The sequence below is a fragment of the Cetorhinus maximus genome, chromosome 5 (assembly GCF_964194155.1).
Source record: "Cetorhinus maximus chromosome 5, sCetMax3.hap1.1, whole genome shotgun sequence".
Taxonomy (NCBI): Eukaryota; Metazoa; Chordata; class Chondrichthyes; order Lamniformes; family Cetorhinidae; genus Cetorhinus; species Cetorhinus maximus.
In genome coordinates, this window is record NC_135883.1 from 80,824,587 (window position 1) to 80,847,209 (window position 22,623).

General features: G+C 43.9%; 1 protein-coding gene across 4 annotated transcripts in view; it reads right to left on the minus strand.

The window, feature by feature from the left end:
- The window catches only part of l3mbtl3 (L3MBTL histone methyl-lysine binding protein 3), a 182,673-nt gene that overhangs the window by 25,248 nt on the left and 134,802 nt on the right, over positions 1–22,623 (minus strand). For 3 of the 4 annotated variants that reach the window (XM_078542122.1, XM_078542123.1, XM_078542121.1), the window contains 2 exons: positions 14,759–14,841; positions 10,050–10,213 (listed from right to left, as the gene is read on the minus strand). In XM_078542122.1, coding sequence (XP_078398248.1) covers positions 10,050–10,213; positions 14,759–14,841 — 247 coding nt within the window. Of the gene's footprint in view, positions 1–10,049; positions 10,214–14,758; positions 14,842–15,667; positions 15,735–22,623 lie in introns of those variants that run through there. The other variant, XM_078542124.1, reaches the window with a different exon arrangement.

The following is a 22,623-nucleotide window of genomic DNA, read 5'->3' on the forward strand; positions in this document are numbered from 1 at the left end:
ACGCTGCCCAGGAGCGACAGCGAGTCGTGGCTGGTCGGCGCCTAGCGACACCCAGGGTCTATAGACGCCGCCTGTCATTCCTGCAGATAACTGAGAACCAGTGTTGCCGATGACTGCGCATGTCTAGGGACCTGGTGGCTCACATCTGCCACTTACTGCAGGACTTGTCGCCAAGGGGACATGGAGGGCATCCACTGCCAGCGGCTGTGAAAGTGACTGCGGCGCTCAATTTCTATGCCAGTGGCTCCTTTCAGGGCTCCACAGGTGACCCCTGTGGGATTTCACAACCCACCACCCACAAATGCATCCATGAGGTCACAGATGCCATCTTCTCCATGGCACACAACTTTGTGCATTTCACTCAGGACCAGGACAGCCAGGATGCAAGGGCCATTGGATTCACCCTGATCTCGGGGTTCCCACAGGTGCAGGGCGCGATTGACTGCACTCATGTGGCGCTCAGGTCTCCATCGCTACACTCGATAGACTTCATCAACTGCAAGGGAATCCACTCACTGAATGTGCAGCTGGTATATGAACATCAGAAACGCATCCTGCAGGTGTGCGCATGGTTTCCAGGGAATGTGCAAGACGCTTACATCCTGAGTCGCTCACAGATCCCTGGAGTCTTCCCAGGGTCCGCAGAGGCTGCAGGGTGGGCTCCTTTGGGACAAGGGCTACCCACAGAGGCTGTGGCTGATGACACCCTTGCGGCGGCCTCAGACTGCAGCAGAGTGATGCTATAATGAGGCTCATGCAGCAGCTCGCAACTTGGTGGAGCAGACCACCAGGATGCTGATGATGCAGTTCCAGTGCACGGGCCGGTCTGGTGGAGCCCTGCAATACATTCTGCAGAGGGTGTCACACACGGTTGTCATCTGCTGTATCCTTTACGCTCTGGCACTGCAACGGGGAAAGGAACTGGCTGAGGAGGAGATGGAGGAGATGCATGTCTCCTCCAATTATGAGAGTGCCGAAGAGGATGAGGGTGAGGGGGTCCTCGATGGTGACGATGACAGGGACGAGGGTCTCGCACTGCCTAGTTGAGGCAGGTGCGCTCGGGAGGCCCTTATAGCTGCCAGATTTGTGGAGGATGATAATGACATGCAGTGAGGTGTCTCCATAGATCCTCACGTCACAGTTGTGAACGTTTGATTCCAGTCTGGCTTATGGCAGCGCCAATACCCTCTTGTGAGAATGCTCCTGTCATGGAGATGCAATGGAGACCCTAATAGTAGCTCGATTGCAGGAGGATGATGAAGACATGCAGTGTGAGGGCACTCCATAGATCTTCACATAGCCTCCGGGACTGTCTGACTCCTGTCTGGCCAAGAGCAACTCGCTTGCACTCCAAGATCAGGGCCATCTCAGGGACGCAGACATGAAACTTTAGACGTATCTGATGCTGTGTTCGCCTTCAGCACCTCAGCCCTTCAGGAACTGGTGCACAGCATCACTGGTCGCAGATGCTGGTGTGATGGGGGCCAGCCTCACCTTAATGGTGCTGAAAGCACACAGAGTATGAGAGAACTCTGTGGCGCTTGCCCACTACATTCCGGCAGCAATGACCAGCACCGCCGAGGTGCAGGTATCATTAATGTTTCCAGGGAGTGAGAGGCTGGACCATCACTGTGGTCTGAAGGCCGCACAGAGCACAGGGAAGAGGCCCTGGACTGAGGCACCTGCCTTTAATCTTGTGCAGAAAGGTTTCACATTTGAGTAACAAGAACACTGCTCATCAGAAAAAGGAGTCAGAGGCAGGGTGACATTCTCAGGAGTTTAGTGACAATAGTGAACAGTATGTACAAGTGATCAACACCTGTGCCCAAGTTGTGCAACTACTTTTACCTAACTTTCCTAACCCTGCCACTACATCTTGGTACTCCCCGAACATCCACAGCGGAGGTGGAGGCAGCCTGCTGACTGTGATGACTTTGGCGGGCGTCATCTGGAGGTGCTGAGACTTGGAGGGCCCCGGCCTGCTTTCGGGGTCCTGCTGTGTGGCAGTGTCACCCTCCTCGTCTGTGAAGCTGAAGCTGTGGAGGTCACAGGAAGAGGGGATTTGGATAGGCCGGTCACTCCCAGAGTCACCTGGGTGGATGGCCCCGGAGTGTCCACCTGCCGATCCTCCTCCCTGTGGGTGCCCGAGGGCCCTTGGCTGACTCCATGAGTGGAAGGGGTAGCTGGAGTGGATCGAACTGCCTGGCACCCTTCTCGCGTCCACACTGTTGGAGGCCAACTATGGCATCAGCGATGGAGTTAAGCCCGCGCAGCAGTGACATCCTGGACCAAGGTCTCCATGGCAGCCGCCACCCTACCGGTGTTGCCCTTGGTGCATTGTCATGCCTGAAGACAGACAGACTCCTCCATCCTGCCTTGCAATTTGAGCAGTGCAGCGGACATCCCTTCCTTATGTTCCCGAGCTTGCCTTTGCAACTCCAGCAACTGTGACATGACGGAGTCCAGAGGCTCGTCATATGACTCGGACTCAGCAACGTTCTGACCTCCAGCAGCCCTGAGTGCCGGGGACCTGGGAAGCCCCTGACACCGCCTGCTGTGGATCAGAAAGTGCGATGTGCTCACCAGATTGTGATCCTGAGGCTACTCTAAAGCTAGGTCCCACCGATGCATGTGTCTCTGCATTGGCAGAGGGTGTGGGTGAGCGCTGTGATGGGGCTTTGAGGAGGGTGTCTTCAGATTCCTCTTCAGAGGTTTCTTCAGGGCTTGATTAAAGGCCCTGGATCATGGACTCTGCAGCTGTTTGGCAGATGTGCCTATGAAAGCAAGGGGAGATAATTAGTGCAGGGCACTGGCCTGTGAAAGAGGACACATCACTCACAGCATGGTTGTCTGATGGATGTTGCACTGCTGGATCCTCACTTGCTAGAGTAGCGGCAACCTCACCGTCAGCACAGGACCGGTCCTGGTCATCGCCAGACAGCTGGATGGTTCTGTTTTCGAATTCTGTCAGAACTTTGATCTCCAGCATCCCTCCACCTGTCTGCGATCTTTCCCTCCTGTTGTGTGACAGTTTATCAAGCATGGATAGAGATGGGGAGAGTGTATCAAGATGCCTGCCGGGCCAGATGATAAGAATGGCTGGCCTGTGTGGGTGGTGAGTGGTCCCATGGACAGGATGAGGACAATGACGGTGTGTGTGAAAGAGTGAATGGTGATGTCCCTTGCATTGGCAGTGAGTGAGGGCCCTGTGGGTGTGTGATGAGTTTGAGAGTGAGAGAGTTGGGAGTGATGAAAAGAGTGACTTACCATGGAGGAAAAGAGGAGGTCATTCATCCATGGCAGCACTGGGTGGCTGTCCTCCTTTGCAGGGTGTTTGCGCTGACCACCGCTGCCACCACCTCCCAAGCTGGGTTGGTGACTTTGTTGCCCATCCTGCAGCCAGAGTAGGGGTTGAACACATCCCAGCAGCCTCCACAGCATCCAGCAGTCGCTCAAGGAACCCATCATTGAAGCTGGGGCTGCAGTCTTTTTTCCTTTGCTGGCCATGTCCCCTGGGCAGCAGTGGTGAGCTGGTGGCGATGAGCACTTTGCTGGCGGCTGCCTTTTAAAGATGGCGGCAGGTGTGATGCAATGGCGGGCGGGTGAATGACAGCCCGCTTGCCAATGAAATGGCATGTTTCGCGGGAATGAATAAATAATGAGACAGGCTCGGGATGATACTGCCTAAAAACCCATCATTTTCATCGGCGAGTAGGATTCCATTTTACTCACCTGCTACTGCACTTAGTGCAATTCTGGGAAAATTTCACCCATAGACTGGGTAAACCTAATTAGCAATAATGTTATGGAGGATGACTTCCTTGAGCATGTACAAAGTGAGTTTCTAGAACAGCATGTGAGGAACCAACTAGGGATTGGACTATTTTAGATTTAGTATTACCTAACGATAAAGCGCTAATCAATAATCTTGCTGTAAAGGTGCCATTAGGAAATAGTGACCATAATATGATAGAGTTTTACATTAAACTTTAAAGTGATATAGTTCATTCTGAAACCAGGGTCCTAAATCTGAACAAAGGAGATTATGAAGGTATGAGGGGCAAGTTGCCTATGGTAGATTGGGAAAATACATTAAAAGATTTGATGCTAGCCACGTAATGGCTAGTATTTAAAGAAGCATTACATGATCCACAGCAAATATACATTTGGGGAGACACAAAAATCTAACAGAAAAGCTGAATCAACTGTGGATAACAAAAGAAGTTAAAGATCACACCAAATCAAAGGAAGTGGCTTATGAGTTTGCCAGGAAAAGTGGTAAACCCGAGGATTGGGAGCAATTCAGAATCCAGTAAAGGATGGCCAAGAAGCTGATAAAGAAAGCGAAGAGAGAGTATAAATGCAGCTAGCGAGTAACATAAAGGAGGACTGTAAAAGCTTCTTGAAGTATGTGAAAAGGAAAAGATTAGCAAGGACAAATATGGGTCCATTATAGGTGGAGACAGGAGAACCTATAATGGAGAATATGGAAACGGTGGAGAAACTAAACAATTACTTTGTGGCTGTCTTCACGGAGGAAGATATAGGAAATTTCCCAGAAATACTAGGGAATTAAGGGACTAGTGAAAATGGGGAACTGAAAATATTAATATTAATAAAGAGGTAGCACTCGAAAAATTAATTGGACTTAAGGTTGATAAATCCCCTGGACCAGATGAGCTGCACTGGTTGAAGGAAGTGGCTATAGTGGATGCATTGGTAAATATCTTTTAAAATTCTATAGATTCTGGAAAGGTTCCTGCAGACCTGAAAGCAGAAAATATAGCCTCACTATTTAAGAAGGGAAGGTGAAAGAAAACGAAGAACTACAGATCTATTAGTTTGATGTCAGTAGTGGGAAAATGTTAGAAACTATTATAAAGGTTATGATAACTGGACACTTGGAAAATAATGATATGATTGGGCAGAGTCAACATGGAGTTATGAAAGGGAAATTATGTTTGACAAACGTGTTGAGTTTTTGGAGGATGTTACTTATAGCATACATAAAAGAGAACCAGTAAATGTGGTGTATCTGGATGTTCAAAGGCTTTAACTGAGAAGCGCCAGGAATAAGGGAAATTTAGACCCAATATAATAAAGTAATATAAATAATCCAAAGTAAAATAAAGTTAACATAAGGGAAGTAGAGTTAAGACACGGCAGGGCAGCTCAGTGGAATGCGTGTCCTGTAATATGTGCGAAGTCATGGACACTACCAGTGTCCTAGACGACCATGTGCAGGAAGTGCTGCCAGCTGTAGAAACTCGAGCTCCAAGTTTCAGAGCTCGAGTGGCAGTTGGAGTCACTGTGGCTCATCTGCAAGGCTGAGAGCTACGTGGATAGCACATTCAAAGAGGTGGTCACACTGCAGTTTAAGGGCTGGAGACAGAGAGGGAATGGGTGACCATCAGGCAGTCCAAGGGAAGTAGGCAGGTAGTGCAGAGGTCCCGCTTACCAATCGGTTTTCCGTTTTGGAAGCTGGAGGGGGCAATGGTTCTTCAGAGGAGTGTAGTCAGAGCCAAGTTTGTGGCACCACGAGCGGCTCACCTGTACAAGTGGGGAGGAAGAAGAAAGAAAGAGCAATAGTGATAGGAGATTCATTAGTTAGGGGAAGACAGGCATTTCAGTGACCGTAGACGTGACTCCAGGATGGTATGTTGCCTCCCTGGTGCCAGGGTCAAGGGTGTCACAGAGTGGCTGCAGGACATTCTTCTCAGGGAGGGTGAACAGTCAGGGGTCATGGTCCACATTGGTACCAATGACTTAGGTAGGAAGGGGGATGTAGTCCTGCAATCAGAATTTAGGGAGCTAAGTAAAAAATTAGCAAGCAGGACCTCTAATGTAGTGATCTCTGGATTACTCCCAGTGCCACATGTCAGTAAGTACAGAAATAGGGGATAAGGCAGATGAATGCGTGGCTGAAAAGATGGTGCAGGAGGGAGGGCTTTCTACTCCTGGGACACTGGGACTGGCTCTGGGGGAGATGGCAGCTGTACAAGCTGGGTAGGTTGCACCTGAACAGAGCCAGGACCGAGTTCCTTAGGGGCGTTTTGCTGGTACTGTTGGGAGGGCTTTAAACTAACTCAGCAGGGGTGTGGGGAGAAGGATAGAATATTAGAGAGGAATACCAGGGTGCACAAAATACTGGGAGGGACAGATGGCACTAGTATAGAGAATAGTAAGTTGATAGGTGGAGTCGGGGTGAGAGAGAAAGTAACAAAATCTAAATCAGGGTTACCATGCATATATGTGAATGCACAGAGTATTGTAAATAAGCTTGAGGAGTTACAGGTATAGATTGCCATGTGGAAATATGATGTTGTGGCAATAACAGAGACCTGGCTCAAGGGAGGCAGAACTGGGTGTTAAATATTCCTGATACATGGTGTTCAGAAGAGATAGGAAAGGAGGAGGGGTGGCAGTATTGGTTCAGGAGAACATTGCAGTTCTGGAGAAAGAGGATGTCTCAGAGGATTCAAGGACAGAATCAATTTGGCTAAAGCTACGGAACAAAAAGGGTGCAATTACATTGCTCAGCGCAGTCTATAGACCACCAACTAGTGAGAAGGACATAGGAGAACAAATCTGCAGGAAAATTGCAGAGAGATGCAAGCATTATAGAGTAGTTATAATCGGGGACTTTAATTATCCAAATGTAGACTGGGACAGTGGTCATGTAAGGGGTGGAGAGGGGCAAAAGTTCCTAGATTGTGTTCAGGAGAATTTTCTACAGCAGTATGTGTACAATCCAACAAGAAAAGACGTACTGTTGGACCTGGTTCTTGGAAATGAGGTGGGCTAAGTGCATAAAGTGTCAGTGGGGGAACATTTAGGATACAGTGATCATTGTATGTTTTAGGATGATGATAGAAAAGGACGATAGCTGACTTCGATGGGGCAATTAATGGAGCTGTGGACGAAGGGGCCATGGCTGAGGTATTAAATGAATGCTTTGCATCCGTCTTTACCAAGGAGGTAGATGCTACCCAGGCCATGGTGACAGACTAGGAAACTCTGTCGCTAGAAGGGTTCAAAATTGACTAGGAAGAAGTGTTGAATAGACTGTTGGTACTTAAAGCTGACAAGGCACTGGGACCAGATGAGATGCATCCAAGTACATTGAAGGAAGGGAGTGTAGAAATTGCAGGGATATTGGTCATAATCTTTCAGTCTTCCCTAGGGGGCTAGAGAATTGCAAACATTACGCCCTTGTTCAAAATAGTTTGTAAGGATAAGCCCAGCAACTACAGACCAATCAGTTTAACTTTAACAGTGGTGGGCAAGATTCTAGAAACAGTTATTCAGGATAGAATTAGTAGACATGGAAAAATATGGGTTGATAAGGAAAAGCCAGCATGGATGTCTAAAGGGGAAATAGTGCTTAACTAACTTGGAGTTTTTTGAAGAGGTAACAGAAAAGGTCAATGAGGGTAGTGCAGTTGATATGGTGTACATGGGCTTACAAAAGGCATTTGGTACAGTGACACACAACAGGCTTGTGAGAAAAGTTATTGCTCATGGAATAAAAGGGACAGTAGCAACATGGATACAAAATTAGCTGAAAAATAGAAGTAGGGTGTAATGGTCAATGGATGTTTTTCAGGCTGAAGGAAGGTTTGTAGTGGAGTTCCACAGGGGTCAGTATTGGGACCCGTGCTTTTCCTGATATATGTTAATGACCTAGGTCTTGGTGTGCAGGGGCCAATTTCAAAGTTTGCAGATGATACCAAGCTTGGGAGCGTTGTGAACTGCAAGAAGGATGGTGTGGAACTTCACGAGGACATAGACAAGTTGGTGGAGTGGGCAGGTAGGTTGCAGATGAAGTTCAATGCGGAGAAGTGTGAGGTGATGCATTTTGGTAGCAAGTACCTGGACAGACAAAAAATAAGGGGTGAAATTTTAAAGGGGGTGCAGGGGCAGAAGGACTTGGGTGTATACGTGCATAGAGCATTGAAGGTAGAGAGAGCAGTTAATAAAGCATGCAGCATCCTGGGCTTTATTAATAGTGGCATAGAATGCAAAAGCAAGGACGTTATGCTGAATTTATATAAGACACTCATTAGACCTCATCTGGAGTAGTGTACACAGTTCTGGGTGCCACATTATAGGAAGGATGTGAACACATTGGAGAAAGTGCAGAAGAGGTTTACAAGAATGGTTCCAGGGATGAGAAACTTCAGCTATGCGGATAAATTGGAGATGTTGGGACTATTCTCCTTGGAGAGAAGGCAGCTAAGAGGAGATTTGATAGAGATGCTCAAAATCATGGGGGCTTGGACAGCGTAGATAAGGAGAAGCTGTTTCTGCCCGTAAAAGGATTAAGTACAAAAGGGCACATATTTAAAGTGATTTGCAAAAGAAACAAATGTGACGTGAGGAAAAACTATTTTGCACGTGTGGTTCAAGTCTGGAATGCACTGCCTGGAAGTGTGGTGGAGGCAGGTTTAATCGAGGCATTCAAGAGGACATTAGATGATTATTTGAATAGAAACAACGTGCAGGGGTATGGGGAAAAGGCACTAGGTCATAACGCTCATTTGGTGAGCCAATGGGCCGAATGGCCTCCTTCCGTCTCATTAAAATTCTGTGATAAGGTGCCACACAGGACGTTAGTAAACAAAATTAGATCACATAGGGTTGGGGGTAATATACCTCTGTGGATTGAGAATTTGTTATAGAGAATAGAGAGGAAGAGTAAATGGATCATTCTTAGGATGGCAGGCTGTTACTAGTGGGGTACCACAAGGATCAGTGCTTGGGCCATAGCTGTTCACAATCTATATAAATGATTTGAATGTGGGGCCAAATGTAATATTTCCAAATTTGCTGATGAGACAAAACTAGGTGGGAATGCAAGTTCGGAGGAGGATGCAAGGAGGCATCGAAGGGATTTGGACAGGCTAAGTGAATGGGCAAGAACATGGCAGATGGAATATAATGTGAATAAGTGTTAAGTTATCCACTTGGTAGAAAAAAAACAGAAAGGCAGAGTATTTCTTAAATTGTGAGAGGTTGGGAAGTGCTGATGTCCAAAGGGACCTGGGTGTCCTTGTTCATGTGTCACTAAAACCTAACATGAAGGTGCAGCAAGCAATTAGGAAGGCAAACAGTATGCTTTGCCTTCATCACAAGGGGATTTGAGTACAGGAGTAAAGATGACTTGCTGTAATTGTATACAGCCTTGGTGAGACCTCACCTGGAGCACTCTGTACAGTTTTGGTCTCCTTATTTGAGGGAGGATATACTTGCCATAGAGGGAGTGCAATGGAGGTTCACCAGACTAACCCCTGGGATGGCAGAATTGGCTTATGAAGAGAGATGGAGGAAACTGGGCTTGTATTCTCTAGAGTTTCGAAGAACAAGAGGTGATCTAATTGAAACTTACAAAATTCTTAGTGTGTGACAGGGTAGATGTGGTTAGGATGTTTCCCCTGGCTTGAGAGTCTAGAATCAGGTGAAAGACTCAGAACAAGGAGCAGGCTATTCAAGACAGAGATGAGGAGGAATTTATTTACACAGAGGGTGGTGAATCTTTGGAATTTTCTACCCCAGAGGTCTGTGGAAGCGACTGAGTTATTGAGCATGTTCAAGACAGAAATTAATAGATTTCTGGATACTAATAACATCAGGAGATAGTGGGAAAAATGGATTAAGAGTAGATAATCAGCCATGATCTGATTGAATGGTGCAGCAGGTTCAACGGGCTGAATGGCTTACTCCTGCTCCTATTTCCTATGTTCCCATGTTTTCCAGATGGCATTTTGACAAGGAGGAAATAAGGACTCACCTGATGCTCTTGATTATTATTTCTTCCTAGGTATATCAATGTTCCTATCCCATTGGTCTTACAAGACATCTTATGGAGTTGCTTAATGTTAGTAGGAAAACTAACAATTGTATCACAATAGGGTATTATCAATAAACTGTGATGGACCAAGTGTTGTATAATCAAGTGTGTCATTCACACAAAGTGCGTACTGCATGTGATTTTAGATAGATGATAGTGGAATTTTGTAAAAAAAAGGATTGATTGCTTTCTTTCGTACCTCTTCAATAGTCCATTTTGCTACCTTTCTGGCAGTGATTCCAGCAACCCCAGGTAATAGCTTGCTGTGCTGTTCCCAGCAGAGAGGCAGACTGGGCACTGGTGATGCTGAAGACATAAACACAGACTGATGCAATGCCTGCTGCAGGTTGAAATCGTCATTTTCTATGGCAAGAGTAAATTGTGTTAGAAAGTTAACAGATTCATGTTAAAAATAATGATAGTTAAAACATTCAGTGATGTACATACATCTCCTCAAATTGTGGTTTGCTAAAAGGGGTACACAATCTATAATCTCAAAAATCTAATTCAAGTTTTATAAAATAAATTTGGCATTGGAGACTCTTCAATGGTTTTGCTTATAATTCTTTTTTATTTCATTGTCCTTCCAAATTATTCCTCAACACTCTTTAGAGTGCTGGTTTACGTTGGTGTATATTCCTTTGATGCCAACTACCTTTGGTTTATTGTTCAGTAAGTCATTCTTCAGGTATGAAGCTCTACTGAGAGTGATTCAGGCTATTTTGCTGTGGAAGACATCACAATCTGTCTTGTTTCCACCCAACATCTACATGCAGGTCATTTGTGACAAACCTGAATGAATTTTTTGAAGAAGAGGTGTTGAAAGAAGTGAAAAGGAGAATGTCTATATGGATTTGCAGAAAGCATTTGTTAGTTTCTTGTGAGTGACTCTGTTTGCTAAAGGTGAAGCTCAACGAATTGAAGTCAAATTATTGACATGGTTAGGAGATTGGCTGAAATGCAGGAGACACATGGTCAGGTACTCTAATTGGCAGGACATGATAGTGGTGTCCACAGGGATCCATGTTGGGGCCTCAACTACTCACTGTATTTATCAATGACTTGAATTTGTGGTTCTCTTTCCCATAATCTAAATTTACTGATGACACGAAGATAGGTGGCATTATCAGCAGTGTAGATGGAAGCATAAAATTACAGTGAATTAGCAAATGGATAGAAAAGTATTACCTAAAAATGGTAGACCAAAGTGCTTTCTAAAATGGTAAAAACCTAGAAACAGTGAAAGTCTGAAGACACATGAGGATCTATGTATATTGATGGTTAAAATGTCATATGCAGGTAAAGAAAAATCATCAAAATGACTAACAGAATGCTGGCCTTTACATGTAGAAGGACTACATTACAAAGGGGTAGAATTATGTTACAGCCATACAAAGTTTGACCTGGAGTGCTGTGAGCAGTTTTGGACACCACATCCTAGGAATAATATATTTGGGTTGGAGGAGTGCAGGTTTACCAGAGGGTACCTGAACTCCACGGATTAAATTACACCGAGTGATTACACAAACTTGACTTGCATTCCCTGGAATTTAGAAGGTGAAGGGATGATTTGATCAAAGCTTTCAAGATATTAAGGGAAACTCGTAGGGTAGATAGAGGAACTATTTCTATTGATAGGGGAGTCTAGGATGAGGGATCAAAGCCTAAAAGTCTGGTCTTTTAGCACTGAAGTTAGGAGATACTTCTACACACAAAAAAGGGTGCTAGAAATTTGGAATCCTCTTCTGCAATGGTGGCTGTTGTTGTATTAACTATTAAATTTTAAATCTGAGATCGATAGGTTTTTGTTAACCAAAGTCATTAAGGGATATGCGGCAAAGGAGAGTATAAAAGACCATAAGATGTAGGAGCAGAAGTAGGCCATTCGGCCCATCGAGTCTGCTCCGCCATTCAATGAGATCATGGCTGATCTGATAATCCTCAACCCCACTTTCCTGCCTTTTCCCGATAACCCTTGATTCCCTTACTGATTAAAAATCTGTCAATCCACAGATTCACTACCCTCTGAGAAGAAATTCCTCCTCATCTCTGTCTTAAATGGGTGACCTCTTACTCTGAGATTATGCCCTCTGGTCCTAGACTCTCCCACAAGGAGAAACAACCTCTCAGCATCTACCCTGTCAAGCCTGCTAAGAATCTTATGTTTCAATAAGGATGCCTCTCATTCTTCTAAACTCCAATGACTACAGACCCAATTTACTCAACCTCTCCTCATAAGAAAATCCCTCCATACCTGGGATCAACCTAGTGAACCTTCTCTGGACTGCCTCCTATGCCAGTAAATCTTTCCTTAGGTAAGGGGATCAACACTGTTCACAATATTCTAGGTGTGGTCTAACTAGTGCCTTGGATAATTTTAACAGGACTTCCCTATTTTTATACTCCATTCCCTTTGAAATAAAGGCCAACATTCCATTTCCCTTCCCTATTACCTGCTGAACTTGTATACTAGCTTTTTGGGATTCATGCACGAGGACTCCCAAATCCCTTTGTGCTGCAGATTTCTGCAGTCTTTCTCCATTTAAATAATATTCAGCTCCTCTATTCTTCCTGCCAAAGTGCATAACCTCACATTTTCCCACATTATATTCTATCTGCCAAGTTTTTGCCCACTTCTCTAACCTGTTTATATCCCCCTGCGTCATCCTCGCCACTTGCCTTCCCAACTATTTTTGTGTCATCCGCAAACTTGGCGATAGTACATTCACTTCCCACATCCAAGTCATTAATATATATTGTAAATTATTGTGGCCCCAGCAGTGATCCCTGTGGCACTCCACTAGTTACAGGTTGCCATCCTGAAACTGCCCCCCTTATCCCAATTCTGTCTTTCATTAGTTAGCCAATCTTCTATACATGCTAATATACTACCCCCAACACCATGGGTTCTTACTTTATTAAGTAGCCTTGTGTGAGATACATTATTAAATCTTTTGGAAATCCAAAATGTATTACATCTACTGGTTCCCCTTTATCTATCCTGCTCGTTACCTCCTCAAAGAATTCTAATAAATTTGTTAGGCATGATTTCCCCTTCATGAAGCCATGCTGATTCTGCTTGATTACATTATGCTTTTCTAAATGCTCTGCTATTACATCTTTTATAATAGACTCTAACATTTTCCCAATGACGGATGTTAAGTTAACTGGCATATAGTTACCGGTTTTTTTTGCCTCCTGCCCTTTTTGAATAAGGGTGTTACATTGGCAGTTTTCCAACCCTCTGGAACTTTTCCAGAATCTAAGGATTCTTGGACGATTTCTACCAATGTATCCACTATCTCTGCAGCTACTTCCTTTAATATCCTGGGATGCAACCCATCAGGTCCAGGGGACTTATTGGCTTTTAGCCCCATTAGTTTCCCTGGTACTTTTCCTCTAAGGTATTTTTCTTTTATTGTATTTATTTCCTCCCCACTTTTGCCCCTTGATTATTTAATATTTCTGGAATGTTAAATGTGTTTTCTACCGTGACGACTGATGCAAAGTATTTATTCAACTCCTGGTTCCCCATTATTATTTTCCTAGCCTCATTCTCTAAGCTAAAGTTAGGTCACGAATCAACCGTGATCTCATTGAATAGTGAAACAGGCTCAAGGGGCTAAATGGCCTACTCCTATTACTACATATAGGCATGTTCAGGCACCAAGGAACAACAACATACACCGAGATGTCAAGGTGGAGGAAGGTGCTATCCTACTGTAAAGAGCTTTCTCAGTAGAGTCAGCAGTTATGCACACAGAGGATAAATCTGTTCACCTAATAGCCATCCACTCAGTGTTTCTTATCCTTTAAATAACAAAGGCACAGTGGATTGCAGCACAATGTTGGTATGGTAGTTTAGTGGTTATGTTACCGGGCTAATAATCCAGTAATTGTAAATTCAAATTTCACCATGCCAGTTTAAACAAATCTGAAAATAAATTAAAAGATAAAATCAACAAAAGTGACCACAAAGTTGTCAAATGGTTCAAATATCTTTCTGGGAAGGAAAACTACCACCCTTTCCCCTGGCCTATACGACTCTAATAATAACATGGTTGATTTTTAAATGTCCTCCACTGTGATACAATTCAATAGCTTGTTAGGCCAAAGTTCTACAAAGAATACAGACTACAGTGACTCTAGAAGGCAGCCCACCACCACCACAACTACCAGCTCAGGGCAGCAAGGGATCGATAATAAATATCAGTGATGTCCACAGCCCGGAAATGATTTTAAAAAAATGTAGGCAGCAAGAATACTTGTTAGATAATGATTTTATTTCTGTAGTCATTTAATACTTAGGCATCAACTTAGTGCAGACCCTTTCTGTTCATGACAGCATGGGCTTGATAAGGGGAGCATTGTTTAAGATAGTGTGTAATATAATAGGAAAACAATACATAAGTCAGTATTAATATCATTGTATCATAAAAATGTATTCTGTGTGATAGAAGTTAACACATGATTGGCTTTGGATTAGATCATTTGGATTCTGCAGGGGACACCAGGTTAATGAAATATAAAAAGGATCAAAGTGTTAAGTAAGATTTTATAACTAGCTTGGAGCCGACATGTCTGTTTCAGCTGGTCTCATTCTATTAACATTTGAAGTTTATAACCATTCAAAATTGTTTCATTTTCTACACAAGGGTTAAGGGATCACAGTTATGTGGAGGGACTGAAGGAGATTAGGTTGCTCTCCTTAGAGGAGGTTAAGAGGAGATTTGATAGACTCAGACTTATTGCACACAAATTATATTTTCAGAGCCATTTTTGCTGATCATCCAATATTGACAGATATTTGTTTAAAACTTACATTGAAAAAGCGTTAATACAACCATTTCAACTCTACAAATTAATTATGGCTTGTTCAATATGATGTCTAATAATCAGTTCCCTTACCTTTGTTTTCATTTTGCCAGTTAACTTTATTTGTAACAACTGCTTCCTGCTTTATTCTTGGATGCTTTATTGGCCTTCCAGCTCTAGAAGAGAGGAGGCAAAGTTAAAATAGTATCATATAAACTTGATTGAAACACTTATAACCATATTATTGAGAAAATAAACTAAAAGTAAGATCTGACCATCATGCCACAATTGTAAATGCAGAAAAAATAAAATATTTATTTAGTCATGGGGGCAGGGTTACGTACTCACCAAATTCAGAGTTATCACCCCGGTCACTATCTCTAGCAAAATCATCAGTCTGTCCTTTCGGAATCCATTTACAAATTTGCTTGGAATAATGAACACAGAAAATCTCCCATGTTTCACGGGATGCGACTATCACGGACAAGCAAATGTTCCCTCTAAGCTGCATGACTGCGCCACAACCTGAAGTTTCCACACAAGCCATGCACGCTGGCCCCTTTAAGTGATCACATGTGCAAAGTACTTAAACAAATCATTCACATACTCCTAAAAAATAAGTTACAGGGTGTGTTGCTGACAAGGCCAGGATTTAGTGCCCATCCCAAATTATGCATGAGAAGATGGTGGTGAGTTACCTTCTTGAATAAATATAGTCTGTGTGGTGTATGTAGTCCCACAGTGCTGTGAAGGACTTTCAGGATTTTGACCCAGCAACGATGAAGAATTAACGACATATTTCCAAGTCAGGATGCGACTTGGAGATGAATTGCAAGGTGTTATTGTTCCCATTAGCCTGCTGTCCTTGTCCTCCTTGGTGTAAGATGCTGAGAGTTGGGCTGTATTTACAATATTATTAACACAAGATAATGCTAGGAAATTCCACCCACCTCTCACATAGTGTGCACTTCTGTTTTAAGAATTAAACAGGAGGTTGGTCAATTTTTTACTGTGCGCCTACAAGGAAAATGGCACTGCTTTTAGCGGCAGTGAGAGAATAACAGGATACCTGAATGGGATAAAAACCAAAGTCTTGTTAGACTATTCATGGTCTCAAAGACAGAAGCACATGGGGAGAAATGAGATAATGGTTTCTAGCAAAACAATAACTTTGAAGACACTGGGCTGAATTTTCCCATCCCACCCATGGCGGGAGCAAGAGAATCCAGCAGCTGGCAAAAAGTCGGAAATCTGCCGGCGTAGAAGCAGCTTGCAATTCCCCCAGTGGTGGGTTTATGGCAGGTCAGTTAGTCAGCTGACTAGTGAATGCCTTTTGCATTCATTAACACGTCATGAATGCTCATTAAAACAGCTGCTCGCCAGAACCTTGTCATGCCTTCCAATCTTCCATCATGCCAGCAGGAAATTATGTTGGCCTCAAATCCATTTGAAAAAGGGTGGCATGCACAAGTCAGGCCTCAGTTCTCCGGTAACTCCTACCTGCCATAGCATTATGCAGGTCTGGAAACATTGAACACCGTACATTGCTGGGGCTGTTGGATTGGTCTGCTCCTGCTCTTTGCCTACATTGTCCTGAAGAACAGCACTTAGCTGTGGTACTCATGCAGGCCTCCACTTTCAGAAATACTTCAACCAGGGAGGGTGGGGTTGATGAACACGAGGGGGGCAGCGGGGAGGGAAGGCTGTGGAATGGCCGTCAAGGGGAAGGGCGAGCACGAGGGGGGCTTTTCTGGGGTTGCCCTCTAACCTATTGTTGCCACAGGAGTGAACAGGAGTCTACTTAGAAAGGAGGAAGACCTCCTTGTGACAAAAGCCACAGAAAGCCAATGGCACTGTTAGACAGCTATTCAGGACTCAGTGGCTTCACATCACAGTTGCTGCATCTCAAGAGTAACACATAGGAATGTTGAATTTGGGAATGCAGGCAATAGTGAAGGAGGCACAGCTGTATCATATATGGCATTCCGTCAATGAAGGCCTGTCATGTGTTCACATGGCATAGTGGTATTATCGCTGAACTGGTATTCCAGGGACCCAGGGTAATGCTCTGGGGACCTGGGTTCGAACCCCACCATGGCAGATGGCGGAATTTAAGGTTTCTTGATGGTCTAGTGGTTAGAATTCAGTGTTCTCATTGCCGCGACCCGGGTTAGATTCCTGGCCAGCGAGTAGCCGTGTAATTTTCCTGTTTAAAAGAAAAAAGATTTGACACCCCCAACAGGCCAAAGGGTATCCACTCATTGGTCAACTGCTTAGCCATTCGTCGGGCGGACGAATCAGCTCCCAACCCGCCTGGTGATTCAGACCGATACGCTCCTTTGCATAATTAATAGCCTTCCAAGCGCAGAATCAGGCTCAAATTCCCGCCATTCCGGCCAGTAGAGTGGGCACTGCCAAAAACACCAGCCACTGCACCTAGTCTCATTAATGGAAAATTCTGCCCATTGTTTCCAAAATCAGACTACACACTATGATAGTTTTATTGGTACTTTAAGCATATTTTTCATAATAATTAAAATATCATGAATTGCTATAGATTGGTGGCAGTCTTCTGTCTGTGAGGCAATGTTTGTGCCTTGGGGTCAACTCCGTTAAACATCGCCTGGTGTGGTTCAGAAAGTGCATGACTCACTGGCTCTGGGCCCTCTTCTCGGCCAGCTGATCTTTTAGTTTATGCTCACCTCTTACAACACCCCTCCAAATCAACAACCTCCAGAGGTCATGGCTGTCAGCGACTGCCTCCCAGTTGGCATGGTCAATGTCCACCATCTTCATTTCTCGTTTACAGGCGTACTTCTAATGGAGATATGGACACCCAGGAGGTTGTGAACCAGTGGCCAGTTCACCAGTCTTTCAGTATACTGACGTCATCCATCCAATGAATGTGGCCAAACCAGTGCGGACATCGTTGGCGAGCAATGAGTGTATGCCGATGGAATTAGTATGCTCCAGGACCTCCGAATTGGTGACCTGTCTTGCCGAGGATATGCCTGAGACAGCGAAGGTTGAAACTGTTCAGCCTCTTCCCTAGCCTAGCATATGCTGTCCAGGTCTCACCACTATAGAGAACACCGAGAATGCAGGTTTGACAGAGTCAGTTTGCTGTTGTTGCACACTCTCTTACTCAGCTTGGACATAGCAGCTGCGGCTTTTGTGATGTGCATATTGACAGATTATTGGTGATTGTGGACCCTAGATATGTGAAGTTGTCAATGCTGATAGATGATGTTATGACAACATTCTGAACTCTTTACGAGCGAGCGAGACTGTCCATTTGCCGCTGAAGGTGTTGCTCAGCATGGAATGCTAGAGTAGCATCATCAGCGTAGAACAACTCTGATGAGGGCTTGGTGCACCTTTGTCTTGGATCTCTGACGAGCAAGGCTGAACAGCTTTCTGTCAGTTCTGGTATGTAAGTAAACACCCTCTGTTGATGACCTGAAGGCATATGACAGCAGCAAGGAGAAGTGCCAAAGCACAACTTTGTTTGACTCTACTGCAAATCTCAATGTTCTGATGTTGCCCCACCATAGCTGACCTTAGCTGCCCGTAACGTTGTCATGGAAAGAGATCACATTGAGCAGCTTCGACAGGCAGCCAATTTTCTTCAGCAGCTTAAATAAACTGCCTCTGCTGAAATGGTGAATGCCTTGGCAATATATAATAGTCTCCTTTGTTCACAGCATTCCTCCTACAGCTGTTGGACTGAGGAGATTGTGTCAATTGTAGATCTTCCAGTTCTGAAACTACACTGGGATTCAGGATAGATGCATTCAGCCAAGAACTGCAGTTTGACAAGGGCAACATGGCCTCATACTTTTCCCATGATGTTCAGCAAGGCGATGGCTTGATAGTTACTGAAATCATCCCTTGTTCTTGCAAAGGGCCACAATCTTTGCGTCATGCATATCCTGGGGTACTACCCCCTCCCTCCAGCAGACAGAGAAGCTCTTACAGATGCAGGATTACTGGTTCCCAGTGCTTGATTTGTACAGGTGGTATAACAATCAGCACCTGGAGCTTTGCCCATGCTGTGTTAATAGCTTTGCTAAGCTTGTCTATTGTGCATTTGATATCCAGCTCTGCCATAACTGGCAGGCTATGGTGTCGAGAGTTTCCTCAGTGACTGAGTTATCCCTAGAGTACAACTCAAGGTAGTGTTCCACCCATCTCTCCAAATGTTTATTCCAATTGGTGATGACCTCCCCTGCCTTTGTTTTCAATGGAGCAATTTTCTTTGCTGATGGACCTGCGGCCTTTTTCATCCGTTCATACACGTCTCCAAGCATTCCCTGTGTCGAAGGGCCTTGGGATATTCTGGAACAGTTGTAACCAGTTGTCATCGGCGCAGCACCTAGCAGTCTGTTGGACTTTACTTTAAGCGGCTCTTAGTGCATTCAGAGTCTTCTTGCTTTGATCTCTTATAGTTAATGAAAGTGGATTGTTTGGCTTCAATGACAGGTTCCATCACAGTGATGTTTGCCTCAAACCAGCCAATGGTTTCTGCTCTTGCTTCCCATTAAGAGTGCAGTGTTATAGATGGTGCCTCAAAGTATATGCCATTTCACTTCTGCACTGTGTGGGGGAATGCCAGAACGCATCTGTTCAATAGAGTTTTGGAACGGTTGGTTTTTATATGGGTTGATAAAGCAGAAATGCCATCCTCGTATTGAATGAAAAAGCTTCAAGGTTGCATCCTCACCCGAGTGCACACCAGGGAGTGATATGTATCACAGTCAGTGCTGTGGTAGCTGCATGTTTTGAGAATGCTGTTTAGAGAATCATGTCTGGTGATGATCAGCTCCAGCTGGTGCCAATGCCCTGACCTTGGTTGTTTTCAGGACACCTTGTGGCATGGTTTGTTCTGAAAAATAAAATGGCATTAGTTACACGAAGCCTGTGGTAGCAGCAAAACCATCCGTCCACTCTCATTCATCTTTTCCAGGCCATTCTTTCTAAGGCAGGGGGGCCAGGCCTCAAGGTCCATGTTCACTCTTGCGCTGATATCCCCAGTAGGTAAAAGATTTTCTGACTTAGGGATTCTGCTGATAACCATGTCAAGCTCATCTCAGAACTGGTTTTTGACCTCTGTAGTGGAGCACAGCGTTGGAGCTTAGATATTCATGAATTTAACTGGCCCTGTTTGAGTTGAGTGGCAGATGGAGAGGACATGTTCTGAACCATCTGCGATGGGGGTTCTATCGTTGAGTAGCAGCAAGCTCCTTAAAGTGAAGCCTACATATTGCTCACTCGTTTCCTCAGAACCCTTCCCTTGCCAGAAGGGTAATGTTTTTCTTTGAGTGATCAGCTTTCAGTGAGCCTGGTCTCTAATAGGGAAGCTATGTCAATGTTCAGATGATCAAGTTCCATATCGATTATGGCCATCTTGCGCGCATTATCGATCAGCTGCAGGTCATCAGTCACTCCTGTACACATGGTGCTTTACAATTCATATTTCCATTTTATATAAACCTGTGACCTTTGCTGGTAGAAACAAACTTTCTGTGCCTTGTGTTTACAAGTTCTCTTTGTTAGCTATTCTTAATTTATTTTTGCACATGGTATCATTTATTTGTATTTACTTTAATGTAATTATGAAGAGGGCAAATAAAAATGTGGTCAAATTGTAAGTGTTTCTAATTTTGCAACACCAGAATTTCAAATAGATAGCTTTGATAGATGTACTATGTAACACTTCTCACTGAGATCCAATACTTCCAATAGCATGTAAAGCCAAAAGGTAATGTATAAGCAGTTCAAAAATTACATAAATATAACTATGTTCCAGCATCTATACCTGACCATTAGATCAAGAACCGTGACAAACATAAAATAGCTTACAGCAGCATGACATGTTAAGGATTTAAAAAAACATTCTGGAGCAGCTTATTGTACAATTATTTTAAAAAGGAATAATGAAGGGAAAATGATTATTGAAAACATATTTGCATCTTGTTGTATCAACTATACAATCCTTTTCAGTGTATCATACAGACTATTTTCCCCAATATCTTTGACGACATATTCCCCTTCCTGGTATTGTTCCGAGTCAGCTTTTTCTCTTCACCCGAGGTCGACCGATGTTGGGGTACAGTTCATTGATTGGTGAGCACCTTCCAGGATCTCACCCAAGTGGCCATTATTTACAGAGGAATCCTCATCAGCTCATTTAACAAAAGGGGCATCACAGGCAAACCCAGTGTTGTGTTAATTTGATTCCCTCACATGTATATTACCAGCAGGGACAGCTAGATATCAATCAGAAAGGATAGAAAGAACTTGCATTTATATGTCTTTCATGGACTCAGGATGCCCCAAAACACTTCACAGCCAATGAAGTACTTTTGAAGTGCAGTCACCATTTTAATGTGGAGAAATTCAGCAGCCATTTTTCACACAGCAAGGTCTCACTAACAGCAATCAGAGAGGGAGCCAGTTTATCGGATTTAATGGTTGAAGCTCAAATGCTGGCCAGGAAACAGGGACAACTCTATTGCTCTTCTCCAAATGCTGCCATGAGATCTTTCACATCTATCTGGTATGGCAAACAGGGCTCAGTTTCCACCTCATTCAAAATATATCACTTCCAACAATGCAGCACTGCCTCGGTACCACAGTGAGTCAGCTTAGAATATGTTCTGAAGTACACAGTGTGGGGTTTAGGAACATTGGAATTTTAAAAATTCTTTCATGGGATGTGGGCGTCACTGGCAAGACCAATATTTGTTGTCTATCCCTAAGTGTCCTTGAACTGAGCGGCTTACTAGGCCATTGCAGAGGGCAGTTAAGAGTCAACCATATTCCTGTGCATCTGGAGTCATATATAAGCCAGACCAGGTAAGGGTGGTAGATTTCCTTCTCTGAAGGATGTTAATGAACCAGATGGGTTTTTACAACAATCAAAGATAGTTCATGGCCACCATTACTGAGACTAGCTTTATATTCCAGATTTATTAATTGAATTTACATTACACTAGTTGCGGTGATGGAATTTGAATCCGTGACCCCAGAACATTAGCCTGGGCCTCTGAATTACTAATCCGGTGACATTATCACTACGCTGTCATCTTTCCCTTCCTTTGGGAACAGAAATAGACTTTTTATCCCCAATACCTGCTACAATATTCTTCTAGATCATGGTTGGCCTGCACCTTAACATTTTGATACCTGCCCTTTTTTCATATCCCTTGATACCCTCAACGTAACAAAAATTTTAATGATCTCAGTCGCAAAAATTTTTAATTGATTCAGAACCTTTTTTTGGGGGTGGGGGGGAGGGGGGGGGGGGGAGGAGCACGGAGTTCCAGATTTTCACTATGGGTTGTGTGGAAAAAGTGCATCCCAATTTCACACTGATCTGGCCTAGCTCTAAGATAAGCCTCCTTGTTCTGGACTCCCCACAAGGAAAAAATAGTTTATCCACATTATTGAATTCTTTATCATTTTGCACAGCTCAATTAGACCACCCCTCAACCTTCTAAAATCAAGGGAATATAAACCAAGTTTATACAGCATTTATTCATAAATTAATCCTTTGAGTCTCAGCATAATTTTGGTGGATCTGCACTGTACCATCTCCAAGGCCAATATATATTTCATAAGGCACATTTTCCAAAGTTGAACACAGTATTAGTCTGACCAATGCTCTATACAACATAATTTCCTTATTTTTATACTCCAACCTCCTTGTAATAAATACCAATACCCCATTAGTCTTCTTGATTGATTTTTGTACTCGTGCACTAGTTTGAACCCACAAACCGCAAAGGTTAAAATGCTACCATTTATTGAGTATCTCCTCCCTCACCCAAGGATGCTGAAGCCAACTGTAGCATTTCTAGTTTACAATCAACCTGCCACTTAACTATGACAAACAATTATTTGCAGAAGGATTAGGCATGTGACCACATTTCTATTCCTTCATGTTGGGCCTGGTC